This window comes from Fistularia commersonii, chromosome 19 (genome assembly GCF_037954325.1).
Source record: "Fistularia commersonii isolate RoL2024-O1a breed Wild chromosome 19, RoL_Fcom_v1.0, whole genome shotgun sequence".
Classification (NCBI taxonomy): Eukaryota; Metazoa; Chordata; class Actinopteri; order Syngnathiformes; family Fistulariidae; genus Fistularia; species Fistularia commersonii.
In genome coordinates, this window is record NC_141302.1 from 13,558,133 (window position 1) to 13,576,060 (window position 17,928).

The window sequence follows — 17,928 nt, forward strand, 5'->3', positions numbered from 1 at the left end:
CTCTGCTCCTCTCCTCACGCCAGTGTCCAAGACATAATGCAGCAAGTCCCAAGATAGGACAATGAAGTTGGTCATTGTTAACTCTTTGAAATCTCATGATCACAAAGTGGCAGCCTTCTTGTCTCTTTAGGGAAATATCCAACACATTGGTGCTTAGCATTGGGTTTTTGTGTATTCCCACACTTATACCTTTCACTCTGTGCAACTTCAGAAAAGAAGGGAGTTCAACTCATTTCTAGAAGTTTGGTTCTAGAGCCAATACATTGTGCACAGTAGAGTCCAAGTATTTCTAGCTGGTGCAGCTCCACCTCTCAAACTAGCTATGACTCCTTACCTGCCAGAAAGGTGACATGCCATGTTCTGAAAGGCAGTTTACAATACTGATTTGCATTTGCATTTGCAGGTTTTCACTTTTGCCGCCTGAAGAACATAGCAGCTGACCCCTGTGTGTCTTCTTGTGGTTGGTGAGCCCACAGGGCCACATCTCCATGTTTTTTTGTACTTGGGTTGTGTCTGAACTGAGATCCATAGCCACCAGGTGCCTGATGGTGAGTTCCCCTCCCATACCTGAGGCTGTGTCGCTCAGGGTGTTGAAACGGTCATCTTAGAACTGACTATTCCTGGTTTGATTGCCGTGATTCCCGCACTCCTCCTAGCATTTTGAAGTGTTGTTGAGCAAGCCTCTGAACCCCTATCTCCTCCCTTTGGACTGCTCATGTGGCTGCCTTCTACTCATGGTTCATCCATGATAGGTTAAATTCAGTCGTCAAATTTTGCTGATAGTGTGCTGTATGTGAACTGAATGTGACAATAAAGTGTTTTCTTCTTCTCATACTTCACTCCAGAGTGATGCTCTGGACTCCCTAGTCCAGTCAAGCTGCCTTTTGTTATTGCCCATCATCAGGGTCTAAAATCAACCTTCCATCCACTGATACCAAATCAATTTTTGGATAATCTGACTGATGCCTTTGAAAAGAGTGATTCTGAAAATTATGTTTGGATGCCCCTTTTGGGATGGGTTGAAACTTCTGGTAATATAATGCTCTTACATGTTTTGCAGACAAAGAATGAAGAACTTATCATCACAGATGAACCATGGGCAGTTGCCTGCCACCCACCAGGGGAGCAGTTGGTGGTTCAGTGATTTGCTCAAGATCTCTTTGATACACAAGGAGGAGCCAGGAATCAAACTGTGAATATTTGGTTCCAGAGACAATTGCGGTACCTACTGCAATGTGCTACACTGCCCCGACTCTTGAGATCAGGACCATATTGGTTTTGGATATATTACACTTGAGACAGGTAGGCTGGGTAAAAACAGACCACAATCATACTAAGTTGAGATACATTCATAGATTTATTAACAGATTGTCAAGAAGGCAATCACAACATGGTTTGGGGTTTTAACCTCTGATCCTCTGTGTGAGGTTTGGCTTTTCTCTAGGTTTCCTACATCTTGGGGGATTAATACTCCTCAGGTTGGTCTAAATCCAGCTGCTCCATACCAGGTATTCATCACAGATATTCATTTCATGATAATCTGAGCAATCCCTCCAAGGGATGAAACTCACTCTTCTCTCCCTAGTCAATAATCATCTTTGCCAGGTCTCCCAATTTGAAGCTTTCCATTCGGAGGTAATGTTTTTGAAAATGATCAACATGTGACATTTGTGGACATGGAAAACACAGGTGGTTACCATCTGCTTTACATCCTGCACAAAAGTCTAGTAGACTGCTGCCATAGGGCAGTGTCTTTTTTCACTCATGTTTTTCCAAAATTTTGAACTAAATGTAAATTAACAGTCATAATTAAGTCACCCGCAATGCAGTGCTCACATTGTCAAGGTAGATTAGACAATATTTTTAGGAGAAGACAATCTACTGTGCATCTAAGTTATTTTTAAATCATCATGAAAAAACTCACTCAACTAAATAAGTAACTTTTGCTCTGTTCATGCATGATGGACTGTTGTGACATGATTTATTGTCATTACCATCCATCCCATCTTCTAGCACCCCTTTTTCTAGATTCTCTGCTTTTCCTGTCATCCTCAGCGGCATCAGAATCCCTGTTGGTTGCTGAGTGTTTACAACTGGACAACAGTTAGCCCCCCCCTTGTCTTTGGTCAGGAAGTATAGCAGTGCATTCAGCCATGCGTTGAACGAGGCCAAAGGCCTGGTTATCTTGTAGCACATGGAAACCATGGTCATTGTGTGACATGGGACCCCCTTAGTGACTTTCAGAAGGAGGAAAATGGTTCTGGTTACATGGAAGGGGAAGAAACACAGTGCAAAGAGGAGGGTAATGGTAATGATAGTCCTGATTGACTTCCGTCTCCGATTGGCATACGGGGAGTGGGCACCAAGCAAGATTGAGATCCCCTCCTCCCTTCCCAGTGTTCTTGGTATCCTGTTTCCTCGTCTTCCTGGTCCAGGGACACCAGGGCTGCCCCTGTCCTGACTTTTTACACCAGTGTACCCTGCGTCTCTCAGACCTTCGTGGGAAGAGGGCTGAGAATGAAGAGTCCGAAAAATGGTCAGAACAACATGAGAGTAACACCAGGCAATGATGGAGAATGGAACAAAAAAGCCCAGCAGATGTAGTATAATGCCATAAGGCACGTAATCAGAAAACTCCTTGTCAATGGCATCATCCCAACAGTTCTGGTACTCCTCCACAACCAGTCCCCCCTGAGTATGGCTGCTGTTACCATTTGTGGATAAGAGTTCATTACTCGGACTGTCATCTGAGCTCGCATTGCCTCCAAGGCCTGCAAGTCTTGTCACGTGTCCAGTCTGGGCGAACCGGAAAATAGGGCAGGTTAAAGCAAACACAACAATCCAAACTAGGACACATGTGCACTTCACAGCCTTCTTAGTCTCCAGCGTGATGACTTTCATAGGGTGGCAGATACCTAAGTACCTGTGGACGGAGATGCATGTGAGGAAGAAGATCGAGCAGTAGAGGTTGAAATAGAAGAGGAAGCGGACGAGGCGGCACATGAAGTCCCCAAACACCCAACGGTCCCGCATGATGTAACTGGCCACGAGGAAAGGCAGTGACAAGCCATACATAAAGTCCGTGGAGGCCAAGTTGACCATGTATATCAGTGACGCATTCCAGCGTTTGGTTCGTTGAAAGGAGCGGTAGAGGACAACAGAGTTGAGGGAAAGGCTGAAGATGAAGGTAAAGGAATAACAGATTGGGAGAAAGATATATTTGTAGGACTCATCAATGCTGCAGGCAGGAGCCAATGTGGTGGATGGAGGGGAGGTTTTAAGGAGTTCACTGATGTTAAGAGGAACTCCAACCCTGGATGTCATCATTGGGGATTTAGCGACCATCATTTGAGATGAACAAGGAGACTGATAGCAATTCTGTGGGTCTGGACAACTTCTCCTCTATCTTCATCGCACTATGGGATAGGAACCTCTCAGGTGACTTCAGATGTTCAGCTCCAGAAGTGCTTGTTCACCTAGAGAAAATGGGACACATCAGTCAAAGCCACTTCATCGCCGCAAGAAATGTACATTTTACTAGCATAAAACACATTTGTACATCATACACACTCCTGCCGCAAGACAAAAGTCCTCGCATTTTCAAATCTCAAAGGAAAATCATCTGCGTTTGTGTTTGTGGGTCATATGGGTCTGGGATGTACTGCTTGTAGCACTACTCTCCCTCACCGTCATCACCGAGTAGGACTTTGCTCAATGTGTTTGACCTCCTGTTGGATGCTGCTTATTTGTGTTTGCCTTCCTGTGTATGAGGGCATCCTGCTGATTCAGTCTCTTCGCACCCCATTAACTTAGCAATAAGTAACCAGACTTCCTCCAGGTATCCCTTTATTCCTCGCTTTTAAGAGGACAGGCTACCACCACCAAAACGCCATATTGTAGAATCATGGTTACTTTGTGTGTTCAGATCGGAGATAAAAGTACACACATTTTTCCTAGTAATACATTTTGGAAAAATACATGCGTCTCATAATTGCCCTAGTATTACCGGTCAACACCAACTGAACACATTAAAAGACTGCATTATCGAAATGCTGTCATGAATAAAACAACGACAATTTAAAAACAACGCTGTTTCAAGAATTAGCATGTCAAAGTATTCACATTGAATTCTGCTAGCCGTGGCTGCCTGGTGAAATAGCTATGTCAAAAAACAAAACAAAAACTTTAAAAATTTATACTACAGGTCTCACTCATTTAGTGAAAAAACAGCTCTAATGAAATCGATAGATATTCATCAAATTAGCTGGTCCAAGTGTTGTTAAAGATATATTACTCGTGATGTACACATGTTTTGCGTCATGACTGACTTCTTTCACATTTCAAGTCTACGTAGTAGAGCAGGCGGTGTCTACATCGGCTCTGTGCTCACTGCAACCCTAGAGGCAGTAGTTGGAATACAACTTATTGATATAAATATTTGGTGAAAATATTAAAGAAAACTATTAGAAGATTAACAAAAAAATTCAGGGAAGCGCAGCAGAAAAACTGGAATCTGTAAAACAATCATCAGGTAATAACAAATCTCAGAATTTTGCACATAGAATCAATGAAAGTGAATCTAGATCTAAATCTAAAGCAGCCTGTTTGTTCAAGTGACAGGATAAATGGCTCCTCATCACCATGGCGGAGCTTTGGCAACCAATGTGTCTCACTCAAACAATGGTAAAATGTCGACCTGTAACAAAAACGTATTAAATCGTTCAGCACAATACGTGTATAACATGTATCAAGGCACTGAGGCCTTCAGCCTAAACATGATGTGTCAAACTGCAGCACTTTCATCAATATGCTTGTTTTTCTGCCTCAAGCTAAAAATAACCCTGACATTTAGGAGCCGACATCTGGTGTTAATTGTTGATGGTAAATGAAAGTGAACCACTGGAGTAACCTCTGCATCCACTGCACTAGCCGCTTGGCAAACATGACATGGACACACATTAAGTGCATAACAACTCCTGAAAGCATTGTCTAATATTCTGTCCATTCATCATAGACAAATGTCAGCATTCATGTTCAATCGCTAAATGGCACACTCAAGTTTTTGGCGTGTCCTTGTACAGACAAAAAAAAGAAAAAGAGCGTAAACTCACATGTTTCTGTTGCTTTGCTGGATGGGATGTCTGATTGCATACATTTTATGCATCTGCATGTAAAGAGAGGACTCGAAACTCACTTGAGCATCTTTATTTCCAACTGGCTTCCATTCATTTCCACAAAACTGGAAAACCCAATATGTATTTTTACGTTTATTTATGAAATATTCTTGGGGAGAGTTTGTTTGTATTTCTGCGTCATTAAAGCACTTTGATTTATTTACACAAACTTTCATTTCAAATCCCCATAAATATGACAAAGCTGGACTGAGGGATCAATTATAAGTCATTGTTTTCTTTGCAGTTCTTAGAAAACCCATCTTTCTCAAAGATGAGCCATTTCCATATTCAGATGATCCACAAGAAGACATTTTTAATTGAATTCAAGTCGCTAATAAACCAACAAAGTAACATTTTTTTTCTGTGCCGAAAATCGCCACAGAGAAGTCACAAGTTAGCAAACAACAAAACAATATCAAGTCTAAATAGACCAAGAATAGAAGTCATAAATACCTGCCTCTCTGCAATCTGCTGCTGGAGGACTCACTGACTTCAGCTCCATATGGCTTCTCTTCTGTCTTCCCCCATTTGAATAATCACCAGGAAAAAGACCATCGTCCACAGTACTGCAACCACAGCAAAAATGCATGTCAGCAACTCCAGTAATCCGACAACTGGCTTAGAAAAGCTCAGAGATACAAGATTTAACCAGTGACCTTGACAGTTTAACTTCAACTTCAACCCTTATTCCTTCTCTTCCGAACAGCACCAGCGGTTTCTATGGCAATGCAGTCCCTCCCTCTGTGTGTGTGTCATCCATTCCTTCCTCCCCACTTCACCTGAGTACCTGTGCGTTCATGTGTGTGTGTGTGTGTGTGTCTTTGAGTGTCCAGGAGTCATTTGTACGTTAAGATGCTCTGATGTAGAGATTCTGGATGGCGCCTAATTCAGGCACCACTTCTGTACAGATGATCTGCAAAGAAAATGAGATATAAATATGGCTGATCGGAATGATCAGAACCTTGGCTAATGTTTACACACACACAAACACACATACACGGATTTGGAAAAATCAGATCACATACAGCTTTCAGATATGGCAACCTCTACAGTACCCTTACCTGCACAGAAATGGATGGAGCAACATGCTCAAGTGTGCACAATCTTATGAATCATGTGAAATTTCCAGTACAATATCAGAAAAGTTGGCAAAACGCAGCTTGGTGTGATGGTCCACCGAACTCCGTGTCTGGGAACGGTTCACCGCCACTCTCAGAACCACTGGCTTGCTCTCCCGCCTCTAGAGGAAAACACTAGATGTTTAGCGCCATTTGCCTCGGACCAAATTCAGCCCGCTGTGTTAAATCTGACCCAATCAGTGAATTTGGCATGGCATGGGGCGTCAGGTAACCCTGTTTATGAAAACATGAGTATATGGTGAGTGTGGAGTCCAGGCATTTAATTTGCAGTTGTGAAGGAGAACTATATGCTATGTTTAAGTTACATCTTTATATATTTCTTGCAGGCAACATTGCAGCAGCTATTAATGCAGGAAAGCCCGCAGGCAGAAGTTTAGTCTTGAACTTTTGGTAACCCAAAAGCTGTATGGCACACTCAAGCTGTCAAACATTGATGAAACCAAACTGTTTGTGGAAATTAGCCGGACCAAATTCCGAAAGTCCCCTCGTAAGGACTTCTGGAAACTCTTGGTTCTGGTATTTTGCCGGTTCCTAAGGGATATGACTTTTTCTACTACAGCGTCATCCCAGGTGTCCACAATTGTTATTTTGGTTATGAGTATATTGGTAGAGGCAGAAGGCCGCCCACATTGAGCCAGGATCCATCCCAAGGTTTCTGCACTGGTAAAAGGAAGTGGGGGAATGTTGAGTTTTTGCTTTTAACCCTCATATTATGTTAAGGGTCAATTTGACCCGTTTCACCCATTGACCCAATGGGTCAAATTGACCCTTAACATAATATGAGGGTTAAAGAGTGCGCTGCAAACCGGCTTGAGATATTAAGTGTCTGCACCAACTGTTGTTGTAATTTGGTGCTGCATAATAAAAATCTGACTTGACACCGATTGAAGTACCACAGCCTGGACAATTAACAAGTCTTCACGATGTAAGACATCTTAATCTTATACGAGTAAGATGAAACGAGAGTGAATGAAATGACAGACAGGTAACAGTTTATTCCTTTAATCTGAGGAAAAAAAAAACATTCTTAACTTTGAAGGCACATTCTTAACAAAGAAAAGATATCAAGAATATAGGATGTAAAACACATGAGCATTCTGGAACAAATTCACTTAAAATATAGATTAACAATCGATGGGTCAATCCAACAATCAGGTTTCTGCCTTGAAAGGAATAATATTTCAGTTCCATGTAAACAAAGAGTTAGAAAGAAGTCCCTTAAAAAACAACATAATAATATGAGTTTATCCAAATTAAAAGCTACTCTTTCTATGTAAGGGACTTCCAAAGTTGGCTGCGGGAGGTTGTTTAGTAACAGTGACCAGTGTCAAAGTTTAAGTGACTTGTGTTTCAGATATGTGTATTTGGTCCATCTGAGGCCTTGAAGGTGAAAGTTCACGACATTCGCAAACCGGCTAACGGTTAGTCACGGGCCGATATTCAAATTCGAGAAAACAAAGACAAAACACAAACATGAGGTCGGAGTGTTTGGGATCTATTAGTTTTTTTTTGTAAAATTTTATAAATCATTCACCGGAAATAAGGAAAATTTCACTTCCTCTATTTGGATCAGAATCTGATTCCAGATTAATGAGATGATTTTACTTATTTTGAGTGTTGTGTGTTTTGAGATTACAAACTTACCAAAAATAACAAAGCCGATGAAGTCACTACATCAGAGTTTTTATAAATGTGAGGAATTCACCGGCATTCCTCCGAAGATGACGTTCAGAAACCCTGAAATGAACCGATCAGGGGTTTCTGGGATTCAGCTACATCTCGCTGTGTTACTGTGGGGTGTCCTGCAGCAACTTGACATGAATTTAAAAACGTTTCAAATTGATTGTAAAAAAATAAACAACCGCGAGGGCTGAGGTTTAAATCAGGATCTGCTATAAAAATGGAAAATATTAATATAACAATAAAAAAGCAGTTGAGGAGCAATTTTTGTTCAACGTGCAGGAAACGAAGCGCCGGCATTATGACATGGTGTGTGAAAGGCTACATGAAATAATAACGTAGCGTGTCATTTTCTGACTGCTAGTTATAGTTAATAGGAAATCAATAAATGCACTGTGAGTGGATGCAGAAGCACCGCTGAACAGGAAGCTGACATGAACTAAGAATCAATCATTCCCTCATTATTTCAAAAGCATCACCCAGAAAAAAGCATTTTGGCGAAGGATATGAATGAGCTTCCTCAAGACATCAACAGAAATCACATTTCCTGCCGTAAAAGGAATGTTTCCAGCGTCGGCCCCAAAGTAATTCACTCGAATTGGTATCTTTCTTAAAAAAATCTGTATCTGAAGTACCTGCTTGAAAAGTTTATTTTAACCTTAAAAAGCACACAAACATGTTCATCTTTTTCCTTTTTTTTTTTTAAATCGCAAAGCACTGGGCGATGCACTGAGGTGTAGGCGCAGCTCCATGACCCCGCAATCCCGATTCCCGTGGCGACAGTAACTGCTGTCGCGCGAGCCAATTCCTAGTGAGAGCCATTTTTGTTTCAAAAAAATAAAAAATAAAGAAAATCCAATTGCACTTAAAATGAGGCAGAATCCCCCGGAGAGGGTTTGTATAGAAGGGTACATTTACTGTACGCGCACTTTTTGTACTAACTAAAAGCAAAACTAAGGATCCTCAGACATTCTTGCAAACCTTAGCTGTTGTTTTTTTTTTTTTTTTGTTCGATGTGTCTACGCTGAGATCCGACTGATCGAATATTTCCAGTCACTTGCGCATCTTTGCTATTCAGTCCAGTTCGTTTTCTTGAGAACCATCCAGACGCGGTAAAAGCACCTCCTACTTGACAAAACGCTCCCTGACGCACCACGCTACCGCTAGAAACCAAGTTAACCTTCACGGAGGGGGTTCGGCCCAGCGGGTTTGGCGGAGGTGTCTGTCAAAACGTTCGCAGTCTAAACATTGACCTGGAGTCGCCGGCAGAGGTCACAGCGAGGTCAGGTCCTGGACCTCCAGCAGCATGGCATCCTGCTCCGTCCTCAGCTGGTCCCGGATCTGCAGCCGGCCCACCAGATCCGAACTGAGGTCTGAGGAAGAGCAGAGAAGATACGGGTGTCCCCCTGTCTGTCATTCACTTAATGACCAATTTACCAATTGCTAAAAGATAAAAACAAACTGCATTGGGACCTTGACTTCTGACTGCGCCGTCTTACAATTTGACGTTTAAAAAGTCGGACGTGTCGCCTGCGGCTACATAGCCCGGCGGTAAGAGTGGAAAAAAATGAGTGAGGTGTGCATGCTTTGGACGCGATGCAGAAGTTGTTGGTGATACACTGAGATACTCATCTGTGAGAAGGCTGCTGACATTTACGGGAATTTGGTGTAGCAGATGGCGGGAACGTCGACGGGCAAGGCATCGGAAGAGTCATTAAAAGCCCGACGGGGATGGTTTGATCGTTTTATAAAGAGGAGCGGTTTACTGAAGTTTAGTGATAAAGCGTAGCAAAATGTGCAAGTTACATTTAGCAACACATTTATTTTTGTGTATTGGTAAATATGGAGACTTTTTTTTATAGATTATAATTTATACTTCTACACTTCAGAGTTTATTGATTTTATTTACTTTTTTACTTGTATATTTAGCAAGCTTGTCACTGTCTTGTCCTTGTATGTCTTGCTTAAGCTGAACAATTTCCAAAGCATGGTATTATTAAAGTATATCTCATCTCATCGTAGCAATGCACGTGTAGCCAGTTAAGCAATAACACACCACATGAAAAACTGCCCCAACCTTCTTCGCCACCACCAGCATCTCTGTCTGGTCTACATGATAAATACACTTAATAAATAACATTATTTGTTATTCATGTTTTACTTATTTAAAACCCATAACAAAACTGATTAATACAGTTTCAGTTCATTTCAATGGGGAAATTTGATGTGATATACGGGCAAATTGAGTTATGAGCTCGATCACGGAACCAGTTCAATTAAACTCCTAAATCGAGGTCATTCTTTATCTGCATTTCTTGAGATTCCGATGTGTTATTTTATGATGTTGCTAACTAGTGATATCAGATTTCGACCCGCAGTAAGAACTGCCTGAAAAGGGAGGTGAGGAGGTTAAAAATAAATTTAAATATACCTTGTATAGCCTGACTGAGGGCTTTGCGGAGAGATTTCAGTTCTTTGACACTGAAGCTCTCAAGATCACTGGAGTTGAGATGTTTCCTCTTGATGGCCGGGGCGGCCGGACTCTGGGGAAGAAGACGACACGTACACACAAGCGTTCAGGGTGGAAAAACACACACACGTTGTACGGAAACAGACTCGACTCACAAGGGTTTTATGATCCGTCCAGAGTCGGTCTCGCAGATTCCTCAGGGTGTTCCTGAAGCCCCGGGACTTTGGCTTGTCTTGTTTGGATGGAGGCTGAGGGGATCCTTTCTTTAAGCGGGAGGACCAGTTGACGGACAAAGATGCAGAAGAAAAAAAAAAAGACAGTGTGGACGACTTAACACGGTCGCACTTTGGCAAAGACGAGTATAAAAAAAAAAAAAAAAAAAAAAAGAAAAATGACACAGTAAGGTTATCCCTACCGCCCAATTCCCTGGCGAAAACCAGTGTGTGGGAATAATATTGCAAAATGTGAACACAGAGGAGAACAGGGACAATGAAGAATTTCAATAAACTCAGAATGTGAACATGTTGAACCCTCGATATCCAGAAATTGATATGAATTATCAGCTTTTGGAGAGAACGGGGTGGGGAGAGGATGCTCTTTTCAACTAAGCTCTGGCGACATTTTTTTTTTTGAAATTTTAGCGAGGGTTAGCTTGCCGACTTACTTTCCAAAAAAAACCTTTGACTGTGTCAAGTGCAGGAGTCAGGTGCTGGCAGAAGTGGGAATTTTTCAAAATACAATACCTGGAAGATTGTAATTTCTGGACTATTGAGCACACCTGAATATAAGCCACACCAACTAAAAATAACAAAAAAAACATATGTGTAGGCCACACTGCATAAGCTGCAGGTGTCCAGGTTGTGATATGGGATATTTACACTGAAAGATTTTTTAAAAATGTTAATTAAATAAAAAAAAAATCTGAACAGTGACTGTAACACGGATAATAAAAAATTAATAATTTTATTACAGAAATGGCATGAAGCTTGTTAGCTCTAAAAAAATCCATAAGTCAGCTGCATCATTGTTTAAGCCGCAGTGTTCAGAGAGTGTGAAAAAGAGGAACGGCTTTTAGTCTGGAAATGATGGCAATGAAAACAAATACATTTCATTTTAAACAACTTGGCCCTGTGTTTCGGGGCCTCTACTATAAATGGAATTACAGCAAACAGGAGAATATTTACCTGTGTACCGCTGTGGACCTTTGGTCCTTCTTCAGTCTCTTCCTTCTCCTCTTCACTCTCGCTGTTGTTGATGAAGCAGAGCTGGAGATTCATCTGGGTCTGCAGGCTGGAAGGGGGACACTTGTATTAAGAGACACCTCGTCCTGACTGCAATTCCTGCTCTAATCGCGTGCACGTGCATGCACGCACACACACACACACACACACACACACACACACACACACACACACACACACACACACACACACACACACACACACACACACACACACACACACAGGTCTTTTCCAAACATCTGGCAATTGATTCTTACTGTGGCAATTGGCAAATGAACTTACCGTGGCTTTGGAAAATAAAAAAAAGCCCCTTTCATTTAAATTTGGTTTGGTTGTTTTTTTAAAATGAATTTATAAATTTGAAATTATGGCGATCGTGTCACATTATAATAAAAAATGTTTCATTCTTTTTGTCGCCGTCACAACCACCGGCACGCCATTTACTGAGCTTTTACAGCCGTGACGTGCAGAAAAATCACAGTGACCAAGTAAAATAAGGACTTAACTGGCTGTTATTTTGTATTTGATTGTTTAGTGAAATAGTTGTTTTTTTTATTGAGGTTGGCAGCTGACCGCATGCTCTAGTACATGGAGGCAGATGGCATTTTGTCTTTGCTGCAGGCGGATATTTAAGTTCTTTGCAGCAGCTCATTGATTTAATGAATGTAACACAATATACTTTAATTTCTATGTATAGCATAAAGCTAAAAAACAATCTATGCATTATAATCTCCATTTTAGATTTTATGGCTACCGTTGTTTTCTTTGCTGCCGGAAACAGATCCAAATAATTTTTCGAGTGTTACTTTCAAAGGTTTTCCATCAAAATATATCAAAAGTGAAAACAGCATTTTTTGAAAATTTCCGAAAGAAAAAAGTCAAGAAAAAGAGTACTTTGTGTTTCCACTGCTACTGATAATAACAACCTTTATTCAACAAAATAAATCCTTCAAGGAAGATCCATCCAAGTCAAATGACTGACGAGTCGATACAAACGCACGGCCGAGAACTCCAATGTAAGTAACAGCTTTCCGAAAAAACCCTTTCAGTTGGAGGCTTGCAGGTTTCTTCAGATTCTTTTGCTAATGAACATAATTCCCATACAGCGGAACCTTGACCGACAAGTTAAATTCATCCCGTGACTGAGCTTGTAACTCTATTTACTAATTTCCCCATTAATTTTAATTTAAACGCAATTAATCCAATCCAGACCCTCAGTTTTGTCAAGTGTTTTAAAATAAGAAAGATGTACTTTCTAAATTAATCATTTATAAGAAATAATAACAAATAGTAAATAATAAGAAATAATAAAAAATAATATAAATATTAAGTGTATTTACCTTGAACAGAGGAGGAGGATGGGGGAGTTTTTTCATTTTGGTTGCACTATCGCTTAACTTCTTTTACTGGCTACACACTTGAGGCTACAATGTGTCGCTAAATGTAACTTGCAGACTTTCTATGCTTTAAAACTAAAATTCATTTGATGACAGAATGAATGCTGCTCATCTTTTTAAATGATCAAATCATCCTGACAGGCTTTGAATGACTCTTCCAATGCCTCATCCATTAATTTTCCTGCCCATAAATCCAGTCTTTTCATAGACTCTCTCAGTCAAGGTACCTCACCAACAACAACTTCTCCATCTCTTCATGGACGAGTCCACAACACACATACCTCACTTGTGGGCGGCAAGTCACACTGTTTTTAAACACCACTTGACAGACAGCGCCGGCCACACTACAAACTCAGATCTTGGCTCATAACAGGAGTCAAAAAAAATCCAATAAGCCACGGCTTGTAGCTTGGAAAACTTGGAAGTTGATGCACTTCAGTGACGTGCGGTGAGGTTCATGACTACCATGAGGCAGGAGAACTGCGTGCCTCACTTAGTGGCTCTTTGCAGCTGTTTAATGATTGCTCAGGACAAGGAACTAGAAACACACATACAGTTGTTTACAAAAAACACTGTACATTGGAAATGTGGTTCATATAGCAAAAGTTTTTTGACATTTTAATAGCTACATATAGAGAGCCAGCAATATGGTCTGTCTGTATATGCAGAGCATGCCAGAAGTCAGCCGTATTTGCCCAATCTACGTTGCGGCTCAACAGTCCGCAACCTCTTCTCAATATCTGAATAGTAAATGTGAAAATCTTGCTATTCTGAATAAAAAACAATCTAAAACTGGTGAAATTAAATGGAAAATACCTTTATAGTGCAAATTACTGATAAATATAAGCATTTCATTCTTATTTTTCTTTCCATGATTTGCAAGTGAGGCACGGCCTCTCCTGCCTCCCCTGACTGCACGTCACTGATGCAATGTAGTTAGAACAAAAACAGCAAACCGATTTTTCTGACCAGAGAAGAAAGTATTGTATATATAGTGAACGATAAAGACATTTCTGATGGTGTTTGTTTGTACCGTGAGGTGAGTGCAGACACGTGGCTGATGTAAGCGTCCTCTCCGTCGTCCCAGCTCTCCGCCCTCCGCCCTCGCACCTCCGCCCGGCTCACCGGGGCTCTGCCCCGCTCCAGGGAGGGTCTGGCCTGGAAGGGCGACACGGACTTGGCATCAAAACTGGTCTCTGACTTCAGGGTAAACAAAGATTTTGGGACAAACAACAGAAAGACTGTCTGTTAAATTGTAAAGACCTGATCCAAAAAGGTTCAATCTGATCAAGACAGAAGGGTTAATCTCTTCAAATTCAACTCTCTGGTCAGTGTAAAGCATCTTGAGCAGCTAAATTTCTCACTCGAAGAGCTAATCAACTAATTTCTTAAGCATGAAAACATAGCTGAAACCTACAGCCTCCATTCTGCAACTAACTAGGTCCGTGCATATTTAATTAATCTGCTTATTATTGTTCAGTTTGATTTCGCAGTTTCCTTTTTTTCTGAAAAATTAGACCATTACATGGGCTCTCTTTTCCTTCTTCTCTTCTTCTTGCTTCTCCAGCTCTGCGATGCGAAGGCTCAGTGCCTCCCACTGCATGATGGGCAGCCCCAGGCCGTCGCTGGTGTAGCCCTGCTGCCAGTCCAGTGCTGCGTCGTCTTTTTCCTCCTCCTCGTCGTCGGCGTCGCCTCCGCTGTCCCTCAGGTCATCCTCCGCCTCGTTGCTCTCCTTCTCCTCCTGCTGATGCTCCTTCTCACCTTCGTTCTCCAGCTCGACCTGACCGGTTAAGTGGACGGCAAATAGCAAATAACCCTAGGTTGAGTACCGATCAATATATCAATAATGTCGCTGCACCGAGCAGCTGCCATTCATTCAAAGAAATAAAAACACAGTATGTTTTCTTGGTTCCACTTCATTCCTGGTGGTTGGCAACCTCTAATGCAGCTCCCTGAGTTTTTTGAAAATAATTAACGAGTATTTAATTAAAATGACTTTCATTTAAGTTTGGTCATTTTTAAAATGTAATTTTCAATTTGAAGATTATGGCGATCTTGTAACATCTAAATAAAATGTGTTTAAATATTTTTGTCCCTGTCAATAAGCGACTGCACGCGCCAGTAAAAACATTTTGGTTTGCTTCCGGTGGATAATTTAAGTTCGGCCTTTTTTTCATAAATACAACAAGGACTCAAATAGACATTGAGTATTTTGCTTAAAAGTAACCTTCAACCCAACATCTCTTATTTGGAGTTAAAATATTTTGTTGCATGCAAAAATGTAATTTCGTTTTCTCCGCAGTTGTTCATTGATTTCAAATAATGCAACACATATTTTGTTTACACACAGCATAAAGGCAAAAAAAAACAAAAACAAAAAAAAAACGTTATATGCAGTGTTAATTCATTTTAAATTTCAAAATGATTGTGTGGCTGCTGGTATTTCCTTTACTGTGGGGAAATGGGTCCAAATGGTGGTAAAGTGGTAAAGGTTGCCGACCCCGGGCTCGAGGAACACAATTTCAATTCTGTCAATAACTTTGTGGATGTTGGAGGTTCCTCTTTGGAGGATGGAGAGAATCGGTGCATGTTTTGGAGATAAAAAACAGACTGAAATGGTTTGGACATGGACAGAGAAGGGATGGGATTTTACCAGTGATAATTGATCTGTTGTTCGATATTCATAAAGAGTTACTACTCATAAAATCCTGGCAAATGTGGGTGAAGTAAAGTGTCAGATGTGATAAACGAGAATAAGCCAGACTGAAGGGAAAGGTAGAAAAGTCGGGGTGAGAGCGGTCGTGCTGTCCGATCTGGAGCAGAGGTGAAGACGTGCAGGTTCCTCTTTGGGAGTGAGGAGAATGAGAAGAAGAAGTCCATCAGAGGGACGACATCTTAGATGTTCTGGAGATAAACCCAGATGGCTTGAACACGGACAGAGAGAAGATAGTGAAGATCTGGATGGAAGGATGTTGACGTTGGAGCTGCCAGGCAGGAGGTCCAGAGGAAGAGCGGAGAGGATGGAGGGGAGGTGAGGACAAGATAAGATGAACTTTATTGATCCCCATAAGGGAAATTCCTTTGTCACGGGAGAGGATATCCAGATGTATGAATGAGCTCTGCGCTCTATATGTGGCCCTACATGTATATAAGTCCCATGTGGATTCCCACATGGAGTCTCCATGTTCCCCGTGTCTGCGTGGGGTTCCTCCCACAGTACAAAAACATACAGGTTAATTGGAGACCCTAAATCGCCCAGACGTGTGAGTTAAGAGGTTCAATGGTTGTATGTCCTGGGATCGATCCAGGTGGGACCCCCACCTCTAGCCAAAATACAGCTGGGATGGGAAGTGCTGATAATAAATGAATGAATGAATGACTGAATGTGTGTGTGACGATCTGGTCCAGGTAAGGCTTCGCATTCACTGGCTTCCTCACAAACATGCACAATGTTCAAGTGAAAATAAGTATCAGCTTGGAAGGGAGATATTCTTTGTTCTCCCAGCAAATGAGGTGATTTTTGAAAAACATCCTGCAAAAAATCACAAAAAAAAAGGCATATATTTCCCGACCCCCCAATAATCATAATAATAATAATCACAGGGATGCTTGTTATGACTGCAACGGTCAACAGGTATAATTTATCGAAAAAGAGCAACCAAATATTATTTCCCGTTCGATTGTTTTGGGAAAGTTTAATGCACGACAGAGAAGACTTCTTCTTCAGGCTGGTATCCGGATACACAGAGTCAAGAATCCGCTCCTTTATTTCCCCCTCAATATGAAGGTAAAGATGGGGAAAAATAAAAATAAAAACAGAAAGGCCACTGATTTGTTTGAAACTCAAGTTTCGGGCAGGAACTTACCACCGAGTCCATGTCGGAACTGTCCGTGAGGCCACTTTGCCACATAGTTGTGCTCCTCCTAGTTTCCTTCCTCTCCTTCCCTCCTCTTCCACATTCCCTCCCTGGATCTCGGCCTCCAAACTCCTCCGTGAGGTTGGACCAAACTCGGGAGAAAAAAAACAGAAGAAACCCCAAAAAACAAAGAAAACGGACCTCTGGAAGCTGGAACAAACCTTCTTCTTAGTTTCACTTCAGTTTCTACGGGCAGAACCTCCAAACGCGCACACACGGGGACGATCATCTGAGGAATTTCACATCAAGTTGCGATTGTGAAGCAACGAGCGACTTCCGGTTTTAGATTTCAAAATTAAAGGCTTGCAATCGAAAATGTCAATTTTTTTCACTTTTAACTTTTAACGATCTGTATGTTTGTGTCGGACTGCGGATATCTAATTTATATTCCAGCGAAATTTGTGTTTTGTGTTTGGGAAATGGCGAAGCAGGAGCGGCGCTCGGTCAGTCTTTTATTTTGGAATCACACAAAGAAAAATGCTAGTTCCCCGTTCAACCGGCAATTTACTTGGCACACTGTTTTAACTGACCAACATTAATACAACACAACTGAACAAACCCTCTTTCAACATTTGTGACAGTCCCAAAACTACGGCCCGGGGGCCGAATATGGCCCGCCTCCACATTTTGCCCGGCCCCTGAACAATGCCAGAGATGCATTATGTTTGTTTTTTTTCATTCTGGCCACGTAATCGAGACTTTTACATGCATAGAACGTAACATTCATCTCCACCTTTCTGCAGTCCATTATTAATGTTATTATTTATTTTCTGGTTTTTTTTTTCAGTCAAGATCTCGAAAAGGGTTAATTTTTGGTCCCGTGTGGCTTTCTGGAAAACAGTAATTTTTTACGTTTAGACACCTCTGCGATCGTCACACTTTTTGTTGCAAACCAGCCTGGCCCTCCGTC

The 17,928-nt window shown here is 41.4% G+C and overlaps 2 protein-coding genes across 3 annotated transcripts; both read right to left on the bottom strand.

The window, feature by feature from the left end:
• Positions 1-1,344: 1,344 nt before the first annotated feature.
• On the bottom strand, positions 1,345-3,324 carry LOC147223820 (P2Y purinoceptor 3). Its single transcript, XM_086166222.1, has one exon. It carries the CDS (start codon positions 3,322-3,324, stop codon positions 1,921-1,923), a length of 1,404 nt encoding a protein of 467 aa, XP_086022348.1. The 3' UTR covers positions 1,345-1,920.
• A 3,980-nt stretch (positions 3,325-7,304) lies between these two features.
• On the bottom strand, positions 7,305-17,278 carry LOC147223821 (schwannomin-interacting protein 1). Of its 2 annotated transcripts, none has more exons than XM_086166194.1 (7): positions 16,968-17,278; positions 14,627-14,881; positions 14,135-14,301; positions 11,648-11,753; positions 10,619-10,726; positions 10,425-10,536; positions 7,305-9,366 (listed from the first exon to the last, which is right to left on the bottom strand). In XM_086166194.1, the coding sequence occupies exons 1-7, from the start codon at positions 17,010-17,012 to the stop codon at positions 9,266-9,268; spliced, it is 894 nt and encodes a 297-aa protein (XP_086022320.1). In that variant the 5' UTR covers positions 17,013-17,278; the 3' UTR covers positions 7,305-9,265. The 2 variants fall into 2 exon arrangements, with proteins under 2 accessions (XP_086022320.1, XP_086022321.1); XM_086166195.1 differs by having other exon boundaries at positions 14,135-14,259; positions 16,968-17,277.
• Positions 17,279-17,928: the final 650 nt, after the last annotated feature.

Coding starts and splice junctions, on each gene's coding strand:
- LOC147223821 (XM_086166194.1), bottom strand. CDS start 17,012: ATGTGGCAAAGTGGCCTCACGGACAGTTCCGACATGGACTCGGTG. Junction 14,882..16,967: donor GTTCCGACATGGACTCGGTG/GTAAGTTCCTGC, acceptor TTAACCGGTCAG/GTCGAGCTGGAGAACGAAGG. Junction 9,367..10,424: donor CCTCAGTCAGGCTATACAAG/GTATATTTAAAT, acceptor GCTCTTCCTCAG/ACCTCAGTTCGGATCTGGTG.
- LOC147223820 (XM_086166222.1), bottom strand. CDS start 3,324: ATGACATCCAGGGTTGGAGTTCCTCTTAACATCAGTGAACTCCTTAAA.